Source organism: Camelina sativa, chromosome 10, assembly GCF_030686135.1.
Source record: "Camelina sativa cultivar CO46 ecotype springtype chromosome 10, ASM3068613v1".
NCBI classification, from domain to species: domain Eukaryota; kingdom Viridiplantae; phylum Streptophyta; class Magnoliopsida; order Brassicales; family Brassicaceae; genus Camelina; species Camelina sativa.
In genome coordinates, this window is record NC_141889.1 from 16108511 (window position 1) to 16132818 (window position 24308).

At 39.6% G+C, this 24308-nt stretch overlaps 5 protein-coding genes and 1 non-coding gene across 8 annotated transcripts; 3 read left to right on the forward strand and 3 right to left on the reverse strand.

Annotated features, from left to right (window-relative positions):
- Positions 1-839: 839 nt before the first annotated feature.
- Positions 840-5442, forward strand: LOC147936221 (glutamate--cysteine ligase, chloroplastic-like). 3 transcript variants are annotated; one of them, XM_087470119.1, is made up of 15 exons: positions 840-952; positions 1720-2014; positions 2672-2916; positions 3009-3159; positions 3250-3450; positions 3549-3701; positions 3795-3865; positions 3954-4022; positions 4108-4201; positions 4309-4398; positions 4504-4584; positions 4661-4753; positions 4838-4918; positions 4989-5058; positions 5145-5442. In XM_087470119.1, the coding sequence occupies exons 3-15, from the start codon at positions 2681-2683 to the stop codon at positions 5231-5233; spliced, it is 1479 nt and encodes a 492-aa protein (XP_087326245.1). In that variant the 5' UTR covers positions 840-952; positions 1720-2014; positions 2672-2680; the 3' UTR covers positions 5234-5442. The 3 variants fall into 3 exon arrangements, with proteins under 3 accessions (XP_087326245.1, XP_087326246.1, XP_087326247.1); XM_087470120.1 differs by lacking the exon at positions 840-952 and having other exon boundaries at positions 1686-2014; XM_087470121.1 differs by lacking the exons at positions 840-952; positions 1720-2014 and having other exon boundaries at positions 2039-2916.
- Positions 5355-6577, reverse strand: LOC147936222 (uncharacterized). The gene is made up of 3 exons (XM_087468637.1): positions 6401-6577; positions 5587-6057; positions 5355-5372 (listed from the first exon to the last, which is right to left on the reverse strand). The coding sequence occupies exons 1-3, from the start codon at positions 6575-6577 to the stop codon at positions 5355-5357; spliced, it is 666 nt and encodes a 221-aa protein (XP_087324763.1).
- Positions 6578-7028: 451 nt separating this feature from the next.
- LOC147936223 (uncharacterized) lies at positions 7029-7454 on the reverse strand. The gene has a single exon (XM_087468638.1). The coding sequence runs from the start codon at positions 7452-7454 to the stop codon at positions 7029-7031; it is 426 nt and encodes a 141-aa protein (XP_087324764.1).
- An 837-nt stretch (positions 7455-8291) lies between these two features.
- LOC147936224 (uncharacterized) lies at positions 8292-8960 on the reverse strand. Its single transcript, XM_087468639.1, has one exon. It carries the CDS (start codon positions 8958-8960, stop codon positions 8292-8294), a length of 669 nt encoding a protein of 222 aa, XP_087324765.1.
- Positions 8961-12678: 3718 nt separating this feature from the next.
- LOC104704777 (uncharacterized) lies at positions 12679-14482 on the forward strand. Its single transcript, XM_087468246.1, has 4 exons — positions 12679-13216; positions 13304-13591; positions 13679-13784; positions 13874-14482. The coding sequence occupies exons 1-4, from the start codon at positions 13098-13100 to the stop codon at positions 14480-14482; spliced, it is 1122 nt and encodes a 373-aa protein (XP_087324372.1). The 5' UTR covers positions 12679-13097.
- Positions 14483-23429: 8947 nt separating this feature from the next.
- On the forward strand, positions 23430-23536 carry LOC147936225 (small nucleolar RNA R71). The gene has a single exon (XR_015569750.1). It is a non-coding gene; the product is annotated as a small nucleolar RNA R71 (small nucleolar RNA).
- Positions 23537-24308: the final 772 nt, after the last annotated feature.

Sequence of the window (24308 nt, forward strand, 5' to 3'; positions counted from 1 at the left end):
CAAAGGAAAAAAGACTAAATTAGTTAAAATGGTTTGTACCCACAATTATGCTACACTATTTTTTTTTAATAATAATTATTCTATATATAATTTTTTTTGGAAACCTTTTTTGTTTTTTATTCATCAATCATACTGATTTCATTACATTCCAATTTGCGGAGAAGTTTTTATTTGTGTCTAGACCGACTGTTCATGTTGGGCTTTGTTTATGTCAGTTATTATAAATTCTAATGTTGTTGTAAAACTTAAGACCTAGTGTTATATAATCTCTTTTATCATTGATTAAGAAATACAACACAATAATAAAGACTTTTTTCCTAAAACCCTTCTTCTAGTTTCTACATGGTATCAGAGCAGGGAATATTTGTGGGTCTAAATGAAAGCTTCCGCGCTAGTGTTCTTGTGATCCTTATGATCATGGGATGTGAATGACGATGGTGGTGATGAAGACGAACCAGACTTAGACGTAATCTAAGTATGGAAGATTACATAATTTTTTTTTCTTATTTACTTGGGTATTATTTGATTTTCGTATATTAAAAAAAAAGTCATGATTTCTTTCTTCGTTTTAGTTTCTGCTTTTTTTTCTTGCAATAATTAATAGGGATTCTCTTTTATTTAAACTATTGATGATAGTTTCAGGGTTTATGGTTTACATAAATTTGAGTTATGAATTTTTTTGAGTTTTTTTATTTCGTAATAGTTTTATCATTACAGGAGAGTTGTTTGGAACGCTCATGTTTTTAGGTTAATTTTTTTTAGTCCGATTTATGGACTGTTTGAGATAAGGATATTCTTTTAATATTTTTTTTTTATATTGAAGTGATAGATCGTCTCCTGAGTACGTTATTGTAATGACAACTATAATTTATTATCCGATCAATATTTTCTTCCTCTTATTTTGCCGTTACAATGATGAGATCTGAGGATTTTAAGGCGTATTTTTTTTAGAGTAATATTTGGAGGGATGAACCTCTTCATTCACCCCCTTATAAAATAAGGAAATAAAATCTATACATATTTATTATAAAATTAAAAACTTAAACCATCTCATTTGTGAACCCAAACCGACATATAATTTTATTGTAATTGTAAAATCTAAACCCTAACCATCTCATTTGTAAACCCAACCGACATATACTTTCGTTCTAATTGTTAAATCTAAATCCTAACCATCTCATTTGTGAACCCAAACCGACATATAATTTTGTTTTAATTGTAAAATCTAAACCTTAACCATCTCATTTGTGAACCCAAACCGATATATAATTTCGTTCTAATTGTAAAATCTAAACTCTAACATCTTATTAGTGAACCCAAACCGACATATAATTTCGTTCTAATTGTAAAATCTAAACTCTAACATTTCATTTGTGAACCCAAACCAACATATAATTTCGTTCTACTTGTAAAATCTAAACCCTAACTATCTCATTTCTGAACCCAAACCGATATATAATTTCGTTTTAATTGTAAAATCTAAACTCTAACCACCTCATTTGTGAATCCAAACCGATATATAATTTCGTTTTAATTTTAAAAATCTAAACCAATCTAATATTTAAATTTCCTTAATTAAAAGTATACAGAATTTGTTTTTTTAAATTGTTTTTCTTTTTAATTTAATTATGATTCTTTTTTTAAATGAAATATTAAATGGAAGATTTTGATTGGAAGAGAGAAGAGGGAGTAAACTTAAGTATTTTTCTTTTTTTTAAGAGAGAGAACAGCAAAAAAAAAATTTGGACCGGATTCAATATCCGCGGATATCGTGGGTTTTCACGGGTATTTGAAACTCAGATATCCGAGGTAATCGGATCCGAATACAGAGATCAAAACACATATCCGACTAATGGGTTCGGTTAAAGATGCAGATAGCTCCAAAACCAACTTTTATATATATAGTAATTAACGCCTTTCCGGACAGCGTGTTTGTGTATAAATGTACACAAGACAGCTACCAATACTTCTACTGACTCTGCAAGCAAAGCCTCCTCTGTTTGACAAAATTCAGGTTCTCTCCTTCTTCATCTTTTTTTTTTTTTTTTTTTTTTTTTTTTTTTTTTTTTCTTAAAGATCCTTCGCCGTCTTTGTTGTCTCTTCATTTATGCTTTCTTTGTTTCCGGAACAGTCTTCACATATTTTAAAATCGATACCTTTAATTTGAGGTAATAGAGACTAAATTAGTTAAAATGGTTTGTACCGACAATTATGCAACACTAATTTTTTTTAAATAATTGTTATTCTATGTATAATTTTTTTTTTGATATTTTTTTGTTTTATATTCATCAATCATACTGATTTCATTCCCGTAGTCAAAAATGATGTCATTTTTGGTAGTTAGTCGCTAGCGATACATAACAACGGTGACATCCCAATTTTTTAAGTCGCTGTCGGAGTGTGTCACAGCGACACCTAAACGAACCATGCATACAAATAGGCAAACAAGTGTGCAGCTTTTAGCATTAAGAATTTAAAAATATAGACAGAAAAATAGTACCTACACGTACTCTTTTAAAAATATATATATTAACCATTAAGAATTTAAAAATATAGACAGAAAAATAGTACCTACACGTATTCTTTTCCTTTATATAACAAGACCAATTTTATGTGAAGACACAGATGACTAATAATAGATATATGGGTTATATAATATTGGTGCTGCTAGAAATAACCCATGGCGCTCTCACTCTCGCCTTATGGGGTTGGTGCTGTAATAAACTTGGGTGCTTTGAAAAGCCAAGTTAACTTCTCACCTAAGAGATCTCTTGCTTGTAAAAGAAGCAAGATAGTTGTATACAATCAAGGGAGAAAGGCAATCGCAAACACTTCTTCTGCAATTGAGAAGCCATTGACTAAAGAAGATCTCATTGCCTTTTTTGCTTCTGGATGCAAACCAAAGGAAATGTGGAGGTACCACTAATTAGTATCATCATCTCGTATGTTCTCTCAAACTACTTATTTGTTCTAACTCATTTTTGTATCGTTTTATCTCTTGGATACAGAATAGGTACAGAAAACGAGAAATTGGGTTTCGAGGTCAAGACTTTGTGCCCTATGAAATATGAACAAGTAGCTGCTTTGCTTAGTGGCATTGCTGAGAGATTTGAGTGGGATAAGGTTATGGAGAATGACAAAATTATTGGCTTAAAACAGGTAAATACTCTCTTCTCTTGTTTTAATAAATAAATATCCAATTATGAAAACGAAATTTCAGATTTTTCTGTTTGGCTTTGATTACTACAGGGAATGCAAAGCATATCACTGGAACCAGGAGGTCAGCTAGAGCTTAGTGGAGCACCTCTAAAGACATTGCACCAAACTTGTGATGAGCTCCATTCACATCTTTACCAGGTGAAAACTGTTGCTGAAGAATTGGAAATTGGTTTCCTAGGAATTGGCTATGAACCAAAATCTAGTTTTGAGGATGCAACCATTGTGCCCAAGGTTCCTTCCTCTACAAACATATACTCTCATATATTACTTGATGTACGTATCTTACATTAGCAAATTATCTGATGAGTCAAAGTATTTTACATGTGCAGAGAAAGTTTGACTTTGTAAGAGAGTACTTAGGAAGAGCTAGCTCATCAGGACCTGACGTGATGATGAGAACGTGTACGGTTCAGGTCAATCTAGACTATAGTTCGGAAACCGATATGATCAGGAAGTTTCGTGCTAGTCTAGCTTTGCAACCTGTGAGATGATTGATGCCCTCTTTTAATGTTAGTGGTTTTTGAATTCATAACCAAAATTTTTTCTCACTTTGTTGTTATTTTGTTATCAAACAGATGGCGACTGCTCTCTTCGCAAATTCCCCTTTTAGTAATGGAAAACCAACAGGGTGTTTAAGTTTTAGGAGGTTAATTTATACATTACTACTTGTTGTTACAGTATAATTTTCTCCATTTCTTAGTATAATTTTCTCATCTATCAACATGATGTGACAGTCATTTATACATAGATACCGATAAAGCCCGCACAGGGATGCTACCTTTTGTTTTCGATGACTCATTCGGGTGAGTATAAAATGTTTCTTCTAACTCTATGATCGATCTTTGTCCTTAAAAATATATATGTTTAACATTCAATATGTTGATATAGGTTTGAGCGGTACGTCGAATATGCACTTGACCTTCCGATGTACTTCTTAAATCGAAACAAAAGCTATCTCAACTGTAGAGGAATGACATTTCGGGTCTACATCTTCTTTATAAAAGAAATCTTAAATTTCTAACTTTTTGCAATCTTCTTACGTCAGGTTATGATCCGACCATTTTTTATTTTTTGCTTTTTACTTTTCAGGATTTCTTGTCCGGAAAAATTTCTCATCTCTCAAATGAACAACCCACTATTAACGACTGGGAAATTCATTTAGGAACAATATGGCCAGAGGTAAAATACTCTGTTTTAACCACGCCATTAATTAAACTTCCCTATTGATTGTTGTGGTTCAGAGTCATTTTTTCTTATAATTATCTTTTGTAATAACACTATCAGGTCCGGTTAAAGAAATTCTTGGAGATGAGAGGTGCTGATGGAGGTCCTTGGCCGATGTTATGTGCCCTACCAGCTTTTTGGGTAATTACATTATCTTGTATAAAGAAATAAATCAAATTTGATTCACTGGTTTATTTCGAATATGTTTGAACGTCAGGTGGGTTTGCTCTACGATGAGAAGTCTCTTCAAACTGTTCTTGATATGATAGTTGACTGGAATCTTGAAGAAAGAGAGATGCTTAGAACACATGTAAACTGACAAGATATTTCTTTATTTTTAATAAACTTTACGAAATATTCTCGTGTAAACCAATTCTCACTAGGTTTCAAACAGGTTCCAATCGCTGGCCTAAAGACAATGTTTAGAGGTGGTCCTTTGAAACATGTCGCAGAAGATGTCCTCAAGCTAGCAATGGTACGTGTCCATGCTTTCTCCTTATAATGTAAATATACATATATATTGAGGTTATTCGTTTATTTCTTAGGATGGTTTGGAGCGTAGAGGGTACAATGAAACCGGTTTCTTGAACCCTATCGCCGAGGTGGTTAGAACAGGTAATGTTATTTCCTGGTTAGCTGAAGATTTACTAATTTTTGTTCCCCGGGTACCTTATCGTTTGCTAATTATCATTGGGAAATAGGGGTTACGCCTGCACATAAGCTCTTGGATTTGTACAATGGAGAATGGGGACAAAACATTGATCATGTTTTCGAGGAACTACGGTACTAAAAAGATGAACTACGACCACGTACGGTAGAGATGGAAAACACTTTTGGAGTTGATATGAATTATTGTTCGGTAATTCATGGAATAAGAATATTATTGTTGAATAATAAAACGCCTCGTGGTCCTAGCTAGTAGTAGACATCTATTTCAGTATTTGTATGTGTAACTTATTTGTTCACATATCAACGGGTAAATTAGAAAAGTTTAATAAATCTTTCTTTTTTTTTTCAACCAAATATTAAATAAATTAAAAGATTACTCTAAACATTGGTTGTCCAAACATTAGGATAAGAGTTTATAAAAAAAGTTTCAAAACCTAAAAATCTTGAGGAACGGGCTAAACAATCTGCCCTAACATTGGATTCACGAGGGATCTTGATCAAGTAAAGCGAAGAGAAAGATGATCGGAGCAAAGAGAATTCTTCCAGTAGGTTTGAGAAGGCTAGCCAGTCATCGGGTAGCTGCAACATCGCGATTAATTCTGCACAATCCGTCTCGAAGGCTTGACAGTCGACCCCTACCGCCAACAAGGACTCCATAGCCCACATCAGGGCTTGTAGCTCCGCATGTAAAGAGGTTGGGCCACGTCTATGACTTCGTGCGCCCAGAAGAAGCGTCGAATTTTCACCATTACAGTACCACCAACCCATACCCTGGAAAGGATCCAAACTTTTCCATGAACCATCAATCTGACAGCGTGGAGAGTCCCGCACCTCTTGAAGAACCGGAGGATACTGAAAACCCTCCGAGAAATATTTGGCCTCCTCCCACAGTAATCTGTCATTATATGCCTGGTTTAAAATATCACTCGGGTTACCCTCTATTCCCTGAAAAATTGTTATATTCCTATCCTTCCAAACTGACCTAAGAATCCAAGGGAGACAGAGGGATATATCCAAAGCTCCCGACTGGGATGATGCCCGCCAAAAGATAAAGTCTAAATTCGCATAAATTGAGGCATATGGAAAGCCAACATGATCGATCGAGACTTGAGACAATTCCCAAATACTTCTCGATCGAGAACACTCAAAAAGTGTGTGATTTATAGACTTTGCTGCGGACTCACACTGTTTGCATAGACTATCACAACGAACCCCCCCCCCCCCGCTGCGCTAGCCGTTCCATCACAGGAAGGGTACCAGAGGCAATGTGCCATAAAAAGTGTTGAACCTTCGGGGGAACCTCAAGTTTCCACGATTGAGCCCAAAGAGCCATACACGTAGGCCCATATTCAACTTCCTTAACTAAATCCCGAGCTAACCGGTAACCCGTTTTCACCGAGTACTTCCCCGATCTGGTAAAATGCCATATTAAGCAATCCGGCTTATAATATTTACTGACCGACATACTCCGAATAATCGGGATATCCTCCGGATAAAAAAAAACTCCTATAATATGGGTAAATGCCAGTCCTTCGTAATTGGATTAATTAATTGGTTAACCATCAAGATCGGGAGCACAAACGCCCCCGGCCATTAGCTGGTCTTGGCCGGGCATTCGGTATCCATGGATCTCGCCAAACTTAGATAGAACAGCCAGAACCCACCGCCCACCTCGCTCCTTGTCCCACCAGATCCTTGGTGGAGTAAATACTCCTCCATGCAAAAGAAAGATTATTTGGTTTTTTTGCCAACAGAGGATGTTTATTCTTAAAGTATCGGTCTCTCATCATCCGAGCCATCAAGGACAACGGATAATGAATTAGACGCCAAAACCGTTTAGCCAGCATGGCATCATTAAATTGATCAAGAGCTCGGAATCCTAGACCCTCTTCGCACTTATCTTTGCATAATTTATCTCAAGCAACCCAGTGCATACCACGAGCCTTGTCGTTAGACTTCCACCAAAAGGTAGAAATAGCACTCGTTAATTTAGACGTCAACTCCTGCGGTAGTTTATAACATGACATAACATGGGAAGGAAGTGCCAACGCCACCGATTTAATCATGATTTCCTTGCCCCCTTTAGATAAATACTTCGCAGACCAACTGTTTACTCGATCATCCAATCGATCCTTCACGTAGCTAAAAACCTTAGTCTTCGAACCCTGAAGGTTCTCAGGAATACCCAAATAAGAGCCCATACCGCCCTCTTTGGAAATGCCAATAAATAACTTAATCTGAGATCTTGTCTCAAGTGGAACCTTCGTACCGAACATAATCGAAGATTTCTCCAGGTTAACCTCTTGCCCTAAAGCTTTACCATAATTGCCTATGATGTTCATCACCGTCGACACTCAGACGCTTCAGCCTTACAGAAAATAGACTATCGTCAGCAAATTGCAAATGAGAAATAGTGGGGCTATCACGAGCAATTGTGATGCCCGTCAACTTCTTCTCTCGTTCAGCCTTTCTTATATTTGCTATCAGCATCTCGGTGCAAAGTATGAACAGGTACGGCGACAAGGGGTCCCCTTGACGTAAGCCCCTCTGTGGTATAATAGAGCCCCTAAGCTGGCCATTCATAAGAACTTGATACGACACAGAAGAAACACACCACATAATCCACGAGATCCATTTCTGATCAAATCTGAATTTTTCCAAAACTGCCTCTAAAAAGTCTCATTCAATCCGATCATAAGCCTTACTCATATCTGTTTTAAAGGCCAGGAACTCCGAATAACACCGTCGGTTAGTATTCAGCCCATGAAACATTTCCTGGGCCAGAAGAATATTATCCGTAATCAGTCGACCAGAAACAAATGCCGACTGAGTCTGTGAAACCAAAAGAGGCAGGACTCGACGAAGCCGGAAACACAAAACTTTAGAAATAATTTTGTTGCTCACATTACAAAGACTAATCGATCTAAATTCCGTCATTCACTGTGGACTGTCCACCTTAGGAATGAGACAAATATTAGTCTCATTTAACCGGGGGTCAAAAACACCCTTTCGAAAAAACTCTCTTATCAGAGCCACCAAATCTCCTTTTAAGGATGACCAAAACCGCTGAAAAAACAAGGCCGTCATGCCGTCAGGACCTGAAGCCTTCTTCAATTTCATAGCAAATAAGGCCTTACGAACTTCTACTTTAGAGATATCTTTGGTAAGATCTCTATTTATCATGTCCGTGATAAGAGGATGAATTTTCTGGAGCATCTCGGGGAGCAATATTTGGTAGCAATATGCTCCATACCCGAGGGAGTTTCATTCCAGACATTATTCATATCAAATAATCCAATAATCCTATTTCGCACCCGCCTCTGTTTCCTGCTTTTATGTTGCCAATATATTTCCTCATCACGGTATGCCTCTTTTAATTTCCGCTCAATCCCCTGAATTTCTTCCTGAGAGATCGAATCATCCATTTTCGCCTCTTGCAAAGCCGCCTTCAAGGAAGTAATAGCCGAGGGCCCAAAGGTGACATTGTTCTTTCGCCATGAGGAAATCGAATTCCGACAATTCCTAATCTTATCCACAAAGCCGGGGATCCGAAAATTTCTTGATCGATTCCACCCTAACTCAACCGCATCGGTGATACCCTCTTTACCCAGCCAACGCTTGTCAAAACGGAAATGTCTTTTCCGTCTCCGCTCCGACTTTAGACAAGTCGCTAAAATAGGGCTATGGTGAGAACCAATCATCTCCAAGTAATCCACCCTCGAGTTTGGGTAAAATCCATGCCAATCCTCATTACCCAAAGCACGATCTAATCGACAACGAACCACCTCGTTGTTACAACGGTTACCTCTCCAGGATAATTGTTCCCCATAACAAGGAAATTTGAGCATCCCGCAATGCCGAAGCATGAAAGTAAAATGTACAAAAGAAGAAGCGGGGCGCAAAGCTCCCCCCCCCCCCCCTTTTTCTCATGGTTCCCAACTAGTTCATTAAAATCGCCGATCACAAACCAAGGATTAATGTGAAAAGTGTCAATATCCGTTAACTGATCCCAAATTTTATCTCTATGTTGGGGAACAAGATCACCATAAATAAAAGACATAAACACTAATTGATGACCAATGAAAGCTTGTGTATCAATGATTCGATCGCTATCAAAGAGAAATGAGAGTTTTATTTCATCCATAAAAACAATGCTATACCCCCACTAGACCCGCGTGGATCAACAGTAAACAATTTATTATAACCAAACTTATTCTGAAATTTTTGTAAATAAGAAAAACATTTCTTTGTTTCTGAAAGAAATAAAATATCTGGTCGATGCTTCTTCCACAGATCACCCAAATAGTTCTCTGTCATATCAGCCGCTATGCCCTTACAGTTCCAGCTTAAAATCTTCACATTTGAGTCGGTGGTTTTAGGAGCGCTACCATCCCTTTCTTTAGAGTACAACTTCCTCCACCAACAGGAATGCCATCTTTTGTCTTCTGACCGTGCTTACCAACCACCACTGGTTTATTGCCCTGACCTGCAGATTTGAGAGACATTGATTTAGCTAAAAGGCGTTTCCCAGGTGAAGCCAACGGCAATACAACTTTCTTCGAACTTGAAAATCCCTTTCTACCTTGAGAACCAACCAATTTATCTTTAAAACTAACTGACTACCCCAGGGAAACAGACCTCATAGCATTATCCATCTCCCGCATACTCGATTGTAAAGGATCAGAAATATTCGTACCTTGAACATTTGTATCCTCCGCTTCTACGCTGGACTCTGTACCAGCCGCCAAAACCAACGCCGACTCTTGCCTTGAATCCACCGGATTATCAACATCATCAAATTCCCCATCTTCTAACAGATCATCAGTACTTTCGTTAAAACCCAGATCCTCAGGTTCCTGGTCCCCTCCACCTGAACCATCCGCCATAGTCTCCTCCATTGGGTTATCCTCGACTCCCACACCGCTGTGTCCTTGACCTTGAGACTTTTTCTCCCCCAACACTTGCTTAATCTTGTACATTGGTTTGGGCCACACAGGACGAATACCTTTCCTGAGTGGAGGTAACTCCATGGAAGGATCCATCTCGACACCACCAATCATCTGTCACTCTGAAAAAGCATAGCCCATATTGGTACCCGACCCGCTGCCATAATATCTTATCTTCTGTCCCCACACATGTCCTGGATTCCTCCCTTGAAGAGAAGGGCCCGAATGGTTTGACTCTCCCCCCCCCCCCCCCCCCCCCCGGAACTGAGATTGGCGCCTATCAATAGGATACTCAGCTTGAAAATCCAAGGCCCGTTTGATAAATCGTCTTTCTTATCAAGCTTAAATTCATCCTAGTTCAGTAAGTACTTTAAATAATTAACTTATTAAATTGATAGTTTTACCGGCATACGAGACTTGAAGCTCTGGCAGTCTTAACCGACTTAGGCATTAAGGCAGAGGAATTGCAAAGTTTTTGCGGATTTTGGCCACTAAATAACCAATGCTTTGTGTATTCTGCGTGGCCAAAAATTAGTTTTAAAGAAAATCTCAAATCAGCGATAAGTAACATTTTTAGTTGATTCAAAAATGTAAATGAACTAGGTCTGTTTCTTTTCATGAATACTTATAGGATTATATAATTAACTATATAACATACCAGTCTAGTATGATTTTTTTTTTTAATGTATACGTACTTTTTTAGAGATATCACCATTGTACCAATCATTGATAGCTTTCTCATGTCCTGAATTATCTTTACACATGATTCCCAGCCTTTCGTATCGTTTTCGGTTCATAAGAAACCAGTAGTGCGACATCTGCATCCCAAATCATCACATTTTCAAATTGAAAACTTCTAACAAACATTTTACCTGAAGAAAAGAATATACTATCATAAACATAGCAAAAAAATGTATTCATAGTAATAGTCATACTATACCGGATTGGGTCAAGTCTTATAGCGCAAGCTTCAAGGCGTTTAGTTTGCATTCGTCTTCACCATGCTTCACAAATTTTCCAAACATGATTAATTAGAAATCAAAAGTAATGTTGTTTTGTCCATAGGTGCTCTCTATCGCATGGTGTGACAGTTTTTTTTTGTGTGTTCTATCTATTGAATTAGAAGTAACCAGAAGGTCATATGATTAACATATAAATTAGAGCATCTGCATCGGCAATTTCTCACAGGGGATTTCTACGTATTAAAAAAATAAAAAGTAATAACAAAGTAGGAGAGAGAATCATAAATGATTCTGGTTTGAGAAACTCTGAGAAAATTGTCGAGAAATTCATATAACACTTGGTTCTATTTATTGTTGTTGTTGAGAGTCAACTTTTCTTAGTGGAATTGCACTCAACAACAAAAAAACCCTTTATAATTGAATCTAGTCATGAGCATTTGGGTTCCCGAACCTGATCGGGTTCAGGTTTTTGGATTTTCGGGATTAAACATATAAAACCCGTTCAAGTTTTTTATACTATCGGTATGGGTTTGGGTTTTATCCGTTCAGGTTCGGGTAATTTGGGTATACCGAACTCAAACAAACCATGAACAGAAAATAAAAAAAAAACTAATTTTTTATATTTTTTGAAATTTTAAAAAAGATGTATATATATAAATATTTAACATTTTACATTAGGAGAGAGAAACTTAGATGGCAAAATGGTTTAAAATGCACATTTAAATGTCTTAAGGTATTGGGCTCAAATCCCCTTAAATGCATTTTTACATTTAATTCGGGTTAGTTCGGGTCTTTCTTCGGGTTCGGATAATATTACCAGGGCTAATTGAACCACTAACCACTCTAACCATTAAAAGTTTATATTCTCTATATTTTATAGAATAATTACATAATTAATCTTTACAATCACTACCACCATCCCCTACCACTAGGAATGTTAATCGGGCTGGCCCGACCCAGCATGAAACCCGTAAAGTACGCATATGTTTGAGCCCGGCCCGGCCCAGCTAGAATATTTCCGAGCCTAGATTCAAAATTCGGGTCCGTCTCTAGCAAGGCTACAAAGTGTTTTGAAAATTTTTGGGTTTATCTTACATATCAAAAATTCAAACTTATAAGTCTTGAAAAAAAATGTTTAAAGATACATGAAACAACCCGACCGGTTGTTTAAGATGGCTGAAGTTTAATAGGAAGTATGTGTATTTGGGAAATAGGAAACGGCTTAGTCCTGGACATCCTTATAGACGTAGGAAAGGATGGTTTGATAACACAGTTGAGAAGAAGATTGCAAGAATAATTCAAACCGGATAAGAAATATTTGAGGCGATTAAGAATTTCAAGAATGACTTCGACAAACCACTGAGTAGGGATAGTAAAAGAAAACGAGATGAGTTATGTGAAGATGATGTAGGCTCATAGGAAGAAAATGATGAGGACTCTGATCAATGGCGGTGGAAGAAACGATCAATATTTTTTGAGTTAGCATATTGGAAGGTTAGTAGTTACTACTTACTTAAATATTTAATATATTACTCTATGTTAGTCTTTGTTAATTAACTAACCCTCTTGATTTATTGTCTCAGGATTTGCCGGTACGCCATAACATCGATGTTATGCATGTTGAAAAGAACTTTTCAGACGCTATACTGTTTATTATGATGAATAGTGCTAAATCAAAAGATGGAGTCAGGGCAAGGAAAGACTTGGAAGAGATGGGGATTAGAAGAAACTTGCACACACAAACTAGGAGAAAGAAAATTTACCTGCCGCCAGGAGCTTATTGGTTCTCTAAGGATGAAAGGATCCGATTTTGCAAGAGGTTAGCCAAGTTTAGAAGCCCTGATGGTTACTGTGCAAATATTGCAAATTGTGTTTCTCTGGATCCTCTGTTTATTAGTGGTTTGAAGTCACATGATCATCACGTCCTTATGCAAAGCTTATTGCTTGTTACATTGAGAGGATTGCTGCCAAAAGGACCCAGAGTTGCTATCACTCGTTTCTGCAACTATTTCAACCAGTTATGCCAGCGTGTGATTGATCCAAAAAAGTTTATTACTCTTGAGTCTGAGTTTGTCAAATGGAGAGGTTTTTCCCTCCTTCACTATTCGATATCATGTTTCACCTTCCTCTACACTTAGGAAGGGAAGCACGGTTGAGTGGACCTGTACACTTTCGGTGGATGTATCCGTTTGAGAGGTACTCTTTCTTATTTCTGAAATAATATTGTAGTTTGTTTTTAACTGTAAACATAATTGACAAATATGTTTTGGGATTGACATGTAGGTACATGAAAACATTGAAGACGTATGTAAAAAAATTTCCTAGGCCAGAGGCGTGTATGGCAGAGGCATATTTGGCTGAAGAATGTCTTGCCTTTTGTTTAGAGTTTCTTAAGAGCACTCTACCAATAGAAGAAGCCATCAACCATAATGAAGATGTTGAATGTGATGAACATATCCTCGAAGGTCGTCCACTACAAAAACCAATGGAAGTAACACTTTCATCTAAAGAGCTAGACATAGCTCATCGGTATGTTTTAATGAATACAGCCATTATGGATCCTTATATTGAGTAAGTTTACATCTATTAGACATTGTTAATTTGCCATCGATCAGTTAAGAATCTATGAATAACATCTTGTTAATCTTTGTGACTCAGACTACATTTGGAAGAATTGCAAGCTACTAATTTACGGTGTGCAAGATATGAGACTTATTGTTGGAAACTTCATACTGACCGGTTTGCAAAGTGGATAAAAGCAAAGGTTTGTACAAACTATACTATCATATTATCAGTTTCAATTCTATCTCTTTATTTATCATTGACTGATGAATAATGTAACCTTATGTTTAGATACCTACAAACTCAGAGGGTCATTCAACGAAGCTTAGATGGTTAGCATTTGGTCCACGACATACGGCTCAAAGCTACAAAGGATATGTCATTAACGGCCATCGATTTCATAGAGACGACGTAAAGCGAATGACTCAGAACAGTGGAGTGACATACGAAGCTTTCAGTATGTGTAGATCTAGTGCTCGAGATAGTAGACAAATGGCTGACATGGTTGTTTACTACGGAGTGATAAAGGAGATCATTCTGCTTGATTATCACATGTTCCAAGTTCCACTATTCAAGTGCAGTTGGGCAAACAGAGGGTATGGTGTAAAGGAAGAAGACGGCTTCACTCTTGTGAACCTCCATATGAACCAGTCATCTTTTCTACAAGATCCATACATTATGCCATCACAAGCAAAGCAAGTTTTTTACTCTAGAGAAGATGATTCTTCATCTTGGTATGTTGTTATGCGAGCGCCACCTAGAGGTTATCATGAATTGGAGACAGAAGAGGAATTTGTTAGTGGATCAGTATCACTCGTGCAGGAAGATGACCTGAATAATCAAGCGTCTGATGATGAAAGTTTTTGTCTTAGGGATGACTGTGAAGGGGTTTTAATATAATAATATCAACCAGTGCTTCTGTGTTCTAGAGTTGTGAATAATTGTATAGGGTTATTACTAATGATGATTGTTGTTATTGAAAGGTGAAACATGAAAGCAACTGAGCCTAGTGTCTGACGTAGCAAGCGCAAACAAGTTAATGAGGACACAGAGATTGAGCAACCAGAGACGGAAACGGAGACTGAGCAACCAGAGAAGGAAACTGAGTCTGAGCAACAAGAGAGAGAAACGTCGCAGACTGCAAATAACAAAAAGAGAACACGAGGACCAACTAAGATGCATAAATTGGCCAAAAACGCTATGGAGAAGGTAGATGTGGATTTTTCAGCTATTGGCGAACATTCAGGCCCATGATCAGTGACACTTTCATCGTTTCTTGGTGCTCTTGTGAGGGAGCATGTACCGGTACTATTTGTAGATTGGAGGGCAGTTGATTGTGCAACTAGGGACAAAATGTGGGAGGAAATTAAGGTACTAAGTGTTTATGCTATTCTGAATGTGATTTCAATATTTTAATCTAACTCAGTGTTTAAGCTTTCTGTACATATGTGTAGGCAAGGTTTATTCAGGAGGAAGGTTGGCAAAGACACAGTGTTTTCAAACAGATGGGTGCAAGCTGGAGGGCTTATAAATGTAGACTTGTTACTAAAATAAAAAAAATGTAAGAGTGGCATTGAGAGGCTTAAGTTAAAACCAAGCAACATTCAGTCTTTATCATCTTGGAACAATTGGGTGAAGAGTAGGACTTCCCCTGCTTTTAAAGTTATGTACTTATTACAATTTTCTCTTATAGTTCATTGTACTTGCTATAAGAGTAATTAACTTTTAAATACTGTAGGTTAAAAGTGAGAAATACAGAAACCTAAGGAAGTCTCAAATTCATCACACAACCAGTCGTAAGGGCATTTTTCGTCTATCTATGGAAATTGTATGTGTGTCTTTCTCGTGTATATTGCACTTTTAAAGTGTTAAACGAAATGGTTACTGATAGAAAGGTTTTCACCCAGGGTATCAATCCCCTATGCAGTTGTAGTAAAAAGGGTTATCAATCCAAATGGTTGTGTATTGCTAGTAGGAAGGATATGATCAGAACAATGCAAGTCAAGCCAAGCAATTAGGGTTTTGGTTCTAACGATTCCTAAAATCAACAAAATAAAAGAATATAAACAAGTAAACCACACGACCTAAGCACTTGATGCAAGCAATCGAGTACAGGATCGAGTGGGGTGATCCAGTATGCAAGTGAAATATGAACAGCTCGAGGTATTACTCGATACAGGTTATCGTGTACCTGATCGGGTAAGTAGTCGAGTAAGTGAAAGAAATGCAAATAAATAAAATACGAAAGTTCCTAAGGATGGGGGTAATCGAATCCTAAGTGTTCTAGACCAGTACGGATGCCTTACATGCCTCAAGCATTTATTTCCTAGACAATGAACCTCTAAGACTTTGTCACCACACTTTCGCACTAGCAACAATCAACCTTGAACACATTACCACACTGTCGCACTAGCAATATGAACAAGCAGGCATTAAGAACGATTCATTATTGTCAGTAGACTTAAACTCATCTAATTTTGTTACTAAGAGTTAAGTAAACCTCTAGCATTGGCTAAATCAAGCATTTTATCTACTCCTTTCAGCCTGTAGCATTTGTAAACGTCCTAGATCTAATCTCAATGTTTCAGTCTGTTGATAGCATTAAGAGCACCAATCTAGAAGGAAATCTATCAATCATTTACAATCAACTAAAGCATCCTAACCGATCAAAAACACAAAATCATCTATCCCATCCCTAGAAACTTTACTACACTACTTGGACATAGAAGCGAATAACAAAGCAATCAAAATGAATGAAAATGACATTGTATTAAAAGATAGAGTAGAGTAGAGAAAGTAAAGGATAGAAATCTAAGAAAACTACAAAATAAAAATGCAAAACAAGAAGAAAAATGTTGAGTCGCCCAGTTCTCTCACAGAAGCTCTCGCTCTCTGGTTTGAGGGTCTGCGGCGTGCTACTTTGCAAGCTAGGGGAAGAGGGGGTTTATATATGGAAACCCATTTGACCTAGCTTCCCAGACTTGCCCGATGATCTACTCGATGGGGTACACGAGGGTGAAGTCGGGTTACTCCTCGGGTGGATCTTCGGGTTACTCTTCATGCTCTTGGTACTCCTCGATCGTGTTGGGGTTCGGACTTGTTCTTGCAGCTTGATGGCTCTTTCGGGTACATGCTCGAGTTGTCCTTGTTTTTCCCCATTTTTGGCTCTTTAGCACCTGTTTTCATCCAAAATATGCAAATGCAGAAATGCAACACCCTAAATGCTCTAAAAGTGAATTCCTACAGTAAATGACCTAAAAATGCTAAGTTAGAGGTATGAACAATGCATAATATGGACAAAAAGGGATGCTAAAAACATGTAAATTAGAGAGTTATCAGTTACATACTTTCGTTAAAATTTTAATAGAAGAAAAAGAGTCCTGACCCAAGGAAGGTGACAAGAAGTAAGGTGTGGTTAGCTGGCCACACTCACTCTGATGGGAGACCTGTGAAGCCAGAATTTCAAGATACAATTGTAAGAATAGTTCTTTGAGTGTTAGTCAACATTTTTTTTTTATTTTAGAATCATGTTAAATTGGTTAACTGATATTGTTCACTAATTATTTGTATGAGGAGAAAATGGACTCCACCACTACTGAAAATGTAAGGGAAGACTCTATCAGTCAAGTTTTAGGGAAAGATAGATACAGAAGAGTTAGAGGGATGGGCAGAGGGATTAGTCTAAACAAGCTGGAGTATCTTAACGCTAGAGACGCACATGTTCAGAAGCTTGAGGCTTCACAAGCTGAAATGCTGGGCAAGATAGTAGAATTGCAAAATGAAGTTCGTTGTTTACTATCTTGAAGAAGGGTAAGTTTCACACTAGTTTTTTGATAATGGCCAATAATGAGTAATGGCTAATTAACCAATTCTGTTTTTTAGCCATCCGGTGCATAGTTTGATGCTCAGTCTAATGTTTCAATCACAAACAAAGGAGGAATTAAGTGTAAGATATTGGCTTGGTGCGGGCCAGAAGTTGTTGTGGGGGAAGGGGAATTATGCTCGTCCGACCCAAACTATAGGATGGTCTTATTCAACTCGGTCCGGACGCGGCGGCTATTATCCTTTTTTACTCCCTAAGGTTTAGACTTTTAAACTTTAAACTTCTAGCTCTCTCTCTCTTTTTCTTTTCTTTTCTTTGCTAAACTCCTAATGTAGATATATTCTTCTCTTTCTTTCTAGGAGACTATAGCAAGAATTCTTCTTTCTTTTTTTTTTTTTTTGTTTACTTAGAGACTTAGAGCTAATTGATTCTAACCTTCGGGATATTTTCTTCTTCTTTTTTTTTTTATTCCACAACCCAACCCCAAATAAACATTCTAACCACCTAACCTTCAAAACGGAATCTATTAGCTAGTTCAAATTCTATTTTAGCTAAATCAAGAGGCAGTTCTTTGTCGTTCTCAATACTCTCAAGGTTTCACAACCTATAGCACAATGAAAGAGGCCTCACTCAACAATTCACAACAAGGTTTGAAAGAAAGGTTTGGGTTCATGGGTAGGACAAACGAATCGGGTTAAAAGAAAAGATTGGTAAAAAGTGGAGTGCTAACCCGAGTTTGGAGTTACCATGAGCAAGTGTTCAAATTCCATAAGCAAGACAATTAAAGTTCAAATTAAATCCAATAATATAGAGATGTTCTAATGTTCAAGCAAGTGGAGGAAGCATTCAATCGACCGAAAGGGCTAAGCAAAGATTTTTCATTTTTTTCCAAAGAATTATCTAGCAACAATGAACTGTGACTAAGGGCTATAGCTTCAATCCTAAGGTTTGATTTTAAACAAGGTGGTTTTAATCATTGTCCCCTAAGATGCATATGCGACAATCCTATATGAAACAAACTAGACTCAATCCTAATATGCAAATGCAACTACATGAACACTCTTTTCTTTTCTTTTTCTTAAAATTTTTCAATTTTTTTTTTGTTTTTTTGGGTTTTTAATGCACATAGATGCAATGCAGACTCAAATGAATAAAACTAGCATGCAAAAATTTGTAAAAAAAAAAAAGAAAAAAAAAGAAATAAAAATAAAACACAATGTTAAATACATTCTAGGACCCTCCCCCAAACTTAAATTACACAGTCCCTGTGTAAATAAAAGTTTGAAAAAGAATACAAGAATCACACAAAATGAATTAAACTAAATGCAATGTTATATACAAAGATCGGATGAAAGTGGTACCTCATGGGTTGGTGAAGAAGGAGGTTGCAACAGCCTCCATACTCGCCAACGTGTAGCCTGGGTCGTCTCCGACTTCAGCAGGTGCCGGTGTTTACTCGTGAGAGAGCTCAGAAATGCGCACTGACGACTTACTCGGACCATCATCCGAGGTGTTGATCGAGGGTGGGATCGCGTAGTTCATCGGGTATGGCATCGGGTAGTTCGATGGAAATGGCGGAAAAGGTCCAGAATGATCACCCGTGTATCCACTCGCAGGGTGCATCGTGTATGGCGTCGTGAATGGCATCTAGTAAGGTGGAGGGAAGATCCATGTGTACTCACCCGATTGGGTGCTCGATGGGTGCATCGAATAGTTCATCGTGTATCCCATTGGGTTGGGCGTCGGGTAAGCATCAGAATGGCTTCTCCGCGATGCCTCAGGTCGGGTGATGTTCTCCTCGGCTTGGGGCTCGTATGATGATGCTCTGTAAGGTTCTGAACGTGGCAGTCCTCGATTTGACCTCCCATTGTCTTCACCGAACCGGTAAGATCTTTTACTTTCTTCGCCAAGAACTTGTTCATCCTCTTCAGCCAGTCGATCCTCTTGTGAGCTTCCCTCACTCCAACCGGTTTTGTTTTGAGAGCATACATACTCCTCAAAATCGAACTCCTCTGAGCTGTCTCCCTGTCTCTGCCCGGTCTCCTCTCTCTTCTCAGCTTCGGACTCCTCCTCCGGGTTGTACAGCTCCTCCAACGGTGGTGCGAAGTCAATGTTGTCGCCCAGCCGAACCTTGGTGCATATGACATTAGGTAGAACCATTTGAGCAGCTCCGGCGGTTGGATGGACAAACTTGAACAGCGTCATGTCATTAGGCCTCTCATGGGCCAAAAATCTCGCCAACACGAGGTAGTCCGCATCCAGCCATCTTGGTTCATGAACAATTCCCTTTCAAGGCACATCGCATGCCACTAGGATCGGTGTGACTAGTCCCCCAATGGAGATCTCTCCACCTCCTTCTCTTCTTTTCACGGCCAACGATTTCAGGTAGAGGAATTGATCGAGTAACACAAACAACATGCTTGTATCCGTAACATCTCCAACTAGTAGTGTACCATCCCTAGTATTGTCCAAAACTCCACACAGTGCAATATCTAACAGCTGGAGCTCATGGTCGTTCACATTCCCAGTCTCTTTTCTAGCAAAAAGAGTGCATGCAAGGGACTTGTGAAAATACCTCAAGACTGGGCTCCTTATTTGAGCGGATTTGGAGCTTGTGGACTTTTAGGGGTTCTTGTCTCCTATTGTCAGCCATAGGGACCTCATTTCTTCCATACCTTCCCCACTACCAGATTTGAAGCTATACAACTTCTCCATCTCTTTGAAACTGAGTCAGTAGTCCTTGTTCCTCACGGAGAAGGTGATGAACCCGATACCCCCATCGGGTAGTAGGGTCGGGTGGTCTTCGAAATAGTGCAGCTTCAAGGTTGAAAGGAAGTTGACCGTCTCCTCCTCATATGTTTCAAGGTGGGCTCGCATCAATTGGCCCAGGTGGCACATATCGAACAGGTACTCGACGTCTCTAGCGATGCCCGATTGCTTTATTGTTTCTCGGTGAGGGTAGCGGGTACCAACAAAGCTCATCTTCCGGAAAAACTTGAAGAGTCTTGCCGGAGTATCCACCTCCTTCCGCTTTAGCCTCCGAGAGGCTTGGCTGGTCCTCTCTCTCTGCTCCTCTTCTCTCTCTCGGTCCTCCTCCTCAGCGTGTTGATCCTCTTCCTCAACTGCTCTCTCAACCACCTTCTCAGCCTTCTCCGAAGCCGTTCTCTTCCCCCTTGCAACCGCAGCTCTGCTCCTTGATCGAGAGGTGTGGATCTCCCCTTGCTCTCCTCCTTCGGCATCAGAATCGACCTCCATAGGGTCGGTAAGGGTCTTTTCGGACGTAGACAGGTCCCTACGTCGAGGAGAACGACGGACAGCACTCGCCATTGGAATCGGTGAGCGAACTTGGGGGCCTACTCGATTGGTTACTCGAGAATCAGGTCGGGTGGTGGATCGGGTTGTGCATCGGGTTGGGGAGGCTAAACGTCCACCCAACGGTTGGGAATGTCGAAGGTTTACTCTTCCTTGAGACTCTTGAACTTCGACGGCATCACCTCCGGTTGTAGAAACGGCGGAGGTTGATCTTCTTCCCTTCCTTTGGTAGATGTTAGCGATTGGCTCCATGTTTGATTCCTTGAGAAGAAAAAGGCTAATTCTCGAGGTTAATAGGGTTAGTCCCAAAGAAATCGAATAAAGCTCGAGTTTGAGAGAGAATAGAATAGAAACTTTGGAAAGCAAAAACTCTAGGGTTGAGAGATACTTATCGGTGATGGAAGGGGAGAGAATGTCGAAACCCCTTAAATAGGCTAGGGTTTGGTTGGTGGGCTTCACTGAGAGTGGGCTTCCTTGTGGGATTCAGACTCCACTCGCCACCCGAGCAGGGACACGATAAGGCGCGTCGAGTACGGTGTCAGGTTTACCTTCGGGTTCCTCAATTTTCCTCTTCTTAATTTTCCATTTATTTTTTTTTTTTTTTTTATTTTTTTTTTATAGAATTGCAAAAAAAGAAAAAGTAAATAAAAGTAAGTAAAACAAATAAGCTAAAATTAAAAGATACCTTTGGGACTTACTCCCAAGTGAGCTTGTTTAAAGTCACTAAGCTTGACTCTTCATGCTCCTTAAGCATTGGGTCCATGTGGAAGAGGTTCTGGAATCCTCTCCACTGCAGTAGGCTGGTTCAACAGATTTTCCAAGTCTTGTCCAGGTTCTAAGGCAAATGTGGTGTTGACCTCTTCAAGATGTTGCACCTTCCTTTGCTTGGTCTTTGTAAAGAAAGCTTGACCATCAATGGTTGGCCTGTTAATCCCCTTCTTCACATCAAATTCCATCTTGAAATGCTCACCATGTTCTATTCTGATCTTGCCTTGCTTCACCTCGGTCACAACACCAACTGTTGCCAAGAATGGTCTTCCTAGAATCAGCGGATCATCCGGTTCCTTGTCCATATCGAGGATCATGAAGTCGGCAGGCACTTCCAATCTTCCAATCCTGAGAGGCAGGTTCTCCAGGATACCAATCGGATGCCTCACTGTTCTGTCGGCCAGAACCAAATACAATTTACTTGGTTTTAAATCAGTGAATCCTAGCTTGTTGGCAACTGAAAGCGGCATAATGCTAACTGAAGCTCCAAGGTCGCACAAACAGTTCTTGAAGATCCGAAGTCCTATCGAACACGGCAAGGTGAAAGAGCAAGGATCTTCAAGTTTTTCCTCAATTCGCAGCTCAGGATCCAAGCAAACTCCACTTCTCAGAATTTCAAAACCGATCTCCTTGACAGCTTCCTTGACCTCATCCTCCAGTCTAGCTGCTTCCTTGGCAGCTTCCTGCTGAAGCTCGTGTGGGAGCAAATACTTAGGTGGTGGAGCTTTACGCTTAGCCATTCGCTCTACAAGCGCCTCCAGCTGGATGTCAAGTGCAACATTGAACCTTTCCTCTAACTCCCCTTCTACTAGTGCAGGTGGTTGAGGCTGATCTATCTTTTCAACATCTACTCGATGCATCATCCGATCAACACAATCGTGTAGGTGATCGGGTTCCACTTCGGGTTGTTCTTCGGTTTGCGATTCTCGAACCAGTGCTCGATCATCAACTCGATCAGTCTCTTCGGGTGAAGACTCGGGTTCATACTCGGATATGTAGTACTTGGCCTCATTTCGCATTGGGTGTTCCACCTCCTCCCCATCTTGATCATCACTGTCCCCAGTGAGGTAGTCCTCATAGTCATTATCAAGGAAGATGGCTTGAGCAGTTGCATAATCCTTGGGGTTTTGAACAGCTTTACTTGGGAGTTGGTTGATCTTTGGGGCTGGTTGGTTGTTGTGATGGCCTTCCAGGTATCGAACCTTTGTGTTAAGTGATTCGTACTTAGCATTGAGATCATTGTACCCTGAGTCGATCTTGTTGCTCATCTCTGCGAACCGTTTCGCGATGTCCATAGAAGCGGTAGCCTGCTTCTGAATCATTTGCTGAATGAGACCGCGTAACTCAGCTTCTTGTGATTGGTTTGGTGGACCTTGGTGTTGTTGGAATCCAGGTGGTTGGTTGTAGGTTCCTGAATATTGCTGCTTAGGTGCATAACCTTGGTTGTATTTGATAAAAGGCTTCTGTTGGATCTGGTTCCCTTGAACTGCAGATGGGTAAGTTTGGTCCTGAGGATTCGCAACATTCGGGTTCCGATAAGAAAGATTCGGATTCGGCTTGAAGTTGTTGTACCCTCTGTTGTACCCTCCTTGGTTGTTGATGTAGTTAACATCCTCTAGTTGCATAGTCTCCCCATCTTGTTGTTGAAACTGCTCTTCCTCTGATATAGCATGAACATGCTTCTGCTGGTTGAGGAGCTGATCGAGCTTGTCATTGAGGGCTTTCCTTTCCCTCTTGTACTTGGCATCTTCCTCTCCTGTAGATCGCACAGAGCGATCATATTCCTCATTGTAGTTGCCATCAGACTGAGCCATGTTCTCAACTAGGTCCCAACCGTCATCAACATCTGTGTTGAGGAAGTTACCATGGCTTGCGGTGTCCAGCAACATCCGTATCTTGGGGACCACACCTCGGTAAAGTGTGCTCAGCAATGAAGCATTACTGAAGCCGTGATGTGGGCATCGAGTAGTGTATCCCTTGAAACGTTCCCAAGCTTCACTGAACGTTTCGTTGTTCCTCTGAACAAAGCCGGAAATGTCATTTCGCAGCTTTGCGGTTCTGGATTTGGAGAAGAATTTGTCCAGGAATGCCTTCTTGCACGCTTCCCAAGTGGTGATGACTCCTCAAGGAGCGATTTCTCCCAGATTTGTGCTTTGTCTCCCAAAGAGAATGGGAAAAGCCGGAGCTTGAATCCATCTTCACTGACTCCATTGATCTTAGTGAGGCTACAGAGCCTATCAAATTCATCCAGATGATCCAATGGGTCCTCCATTGGCTTTCCATGAAACTTATTGCTCTGTATCATCTGGATGAGACTACTCTTGATCTCAAAATTATTGTTCTGCACAGCTGGTGGCACAATGCCATTCCTTTGAGTGTGAGTAGATGGAGCATCTCCTGCTCCTATATTGGTCCTTGCTTGAGGAGCTGGTGGACCGTTCTGATTATTCATCGTCTCCTCAATGATTGATGGTTCTTGTTGAACTTGTTGTTGTCTGAGTAGCCGAGGTCTGTCGAAGAAAGGACTCAGGTTCTGGCTACCTTTGGATCGTGTTTGCATGCACAGGTATGTGTCCGAGTGTGTACACGAGGATAAACTCGATCCAGGTGATCGAGTGAAGGGTCGGGTGGGTGCTCGGGTCGTACCTGAGAGTCAAAACAAACAATGCGAAAGCAAACAAGTCAGTATCCAAACCAAATATAAACAAACAAACTTGATCTAGCAAGCGCTGAAATCCGAAACGTAGCAAAAGTAAAACAACCAAATGGCAACGACGCCAAATTGATAGACAGGTTTTCACCCAGGGTATCAATCCCCTATGC

Coding starts and splice junctions, on each gene's coding strand:
- LOC147936224 (XM_087468639.1), bottom strand. CDS start 8,960: ATGCTCAAATTTCCTTGTTATGGGGAACAATTATCCTGGAGAGGTAAC.
- LOC147936223 (XM_087468638.1), bottom strand. CDS start 7,454: ATGAACATCATAGGCAATTATGGTAAAGCTTTAGGGCAAGAGGTTAAC.
- LOC104704777 (XM_087468246.1), top strand. CDS start 13,098: ATGGAGAGGTTTTTCCCTCCTTCACTATTCGATATCATGTTTCACCTT. Junction 13,217..13,303: donor TGGATGTATCCGTTTGAGAG/GTACTCTTTCTT, acceptor ATTGACATGTAG/GTACATGAAAACATTGAAGA. Junction 13,592..13,678: donor ATTATGGATCCTTATATTGA/GTAAGTTTACAT, acceptor TTTGTGACTCAG/ACTACATTTGGAAGAATTGC.
- LOC147936222 (XM_087468637.1), bottom strand. CDS start 6,577: ATGTCGGTCAGTAAATATTATAAGCCGGATTGCTTAATATGGCATTTT. Junction 6,058..6,400: donor AACTTGAGGTTCCCCCGAAG/GTTCAACACTTT, acceptor ACAATTTTTCAG/GGAATAGAGGGTAACCCGAG.
- LOC147936221 (XM_087470119.1), top strand. CDS start 2,681: ATGGCGCTCTCACTCTCGCCTTATGGGGTTGGTGCTGTAATAAACTTG. Junction 3,702..3,794: donor CTAGTCTAGCTTTGCAACCT/GTGAGATGATTG, acceptor GTTATCAAACAG/ATGGCGACTGCTCTCTTCGC. Junction 4,399..4,503: donor TAGGAACAATATGGCCAGAG/GTAAAATACTCT, acceptor TAACACTATCAG/GTCCGGTTAAAGAAATTCTT.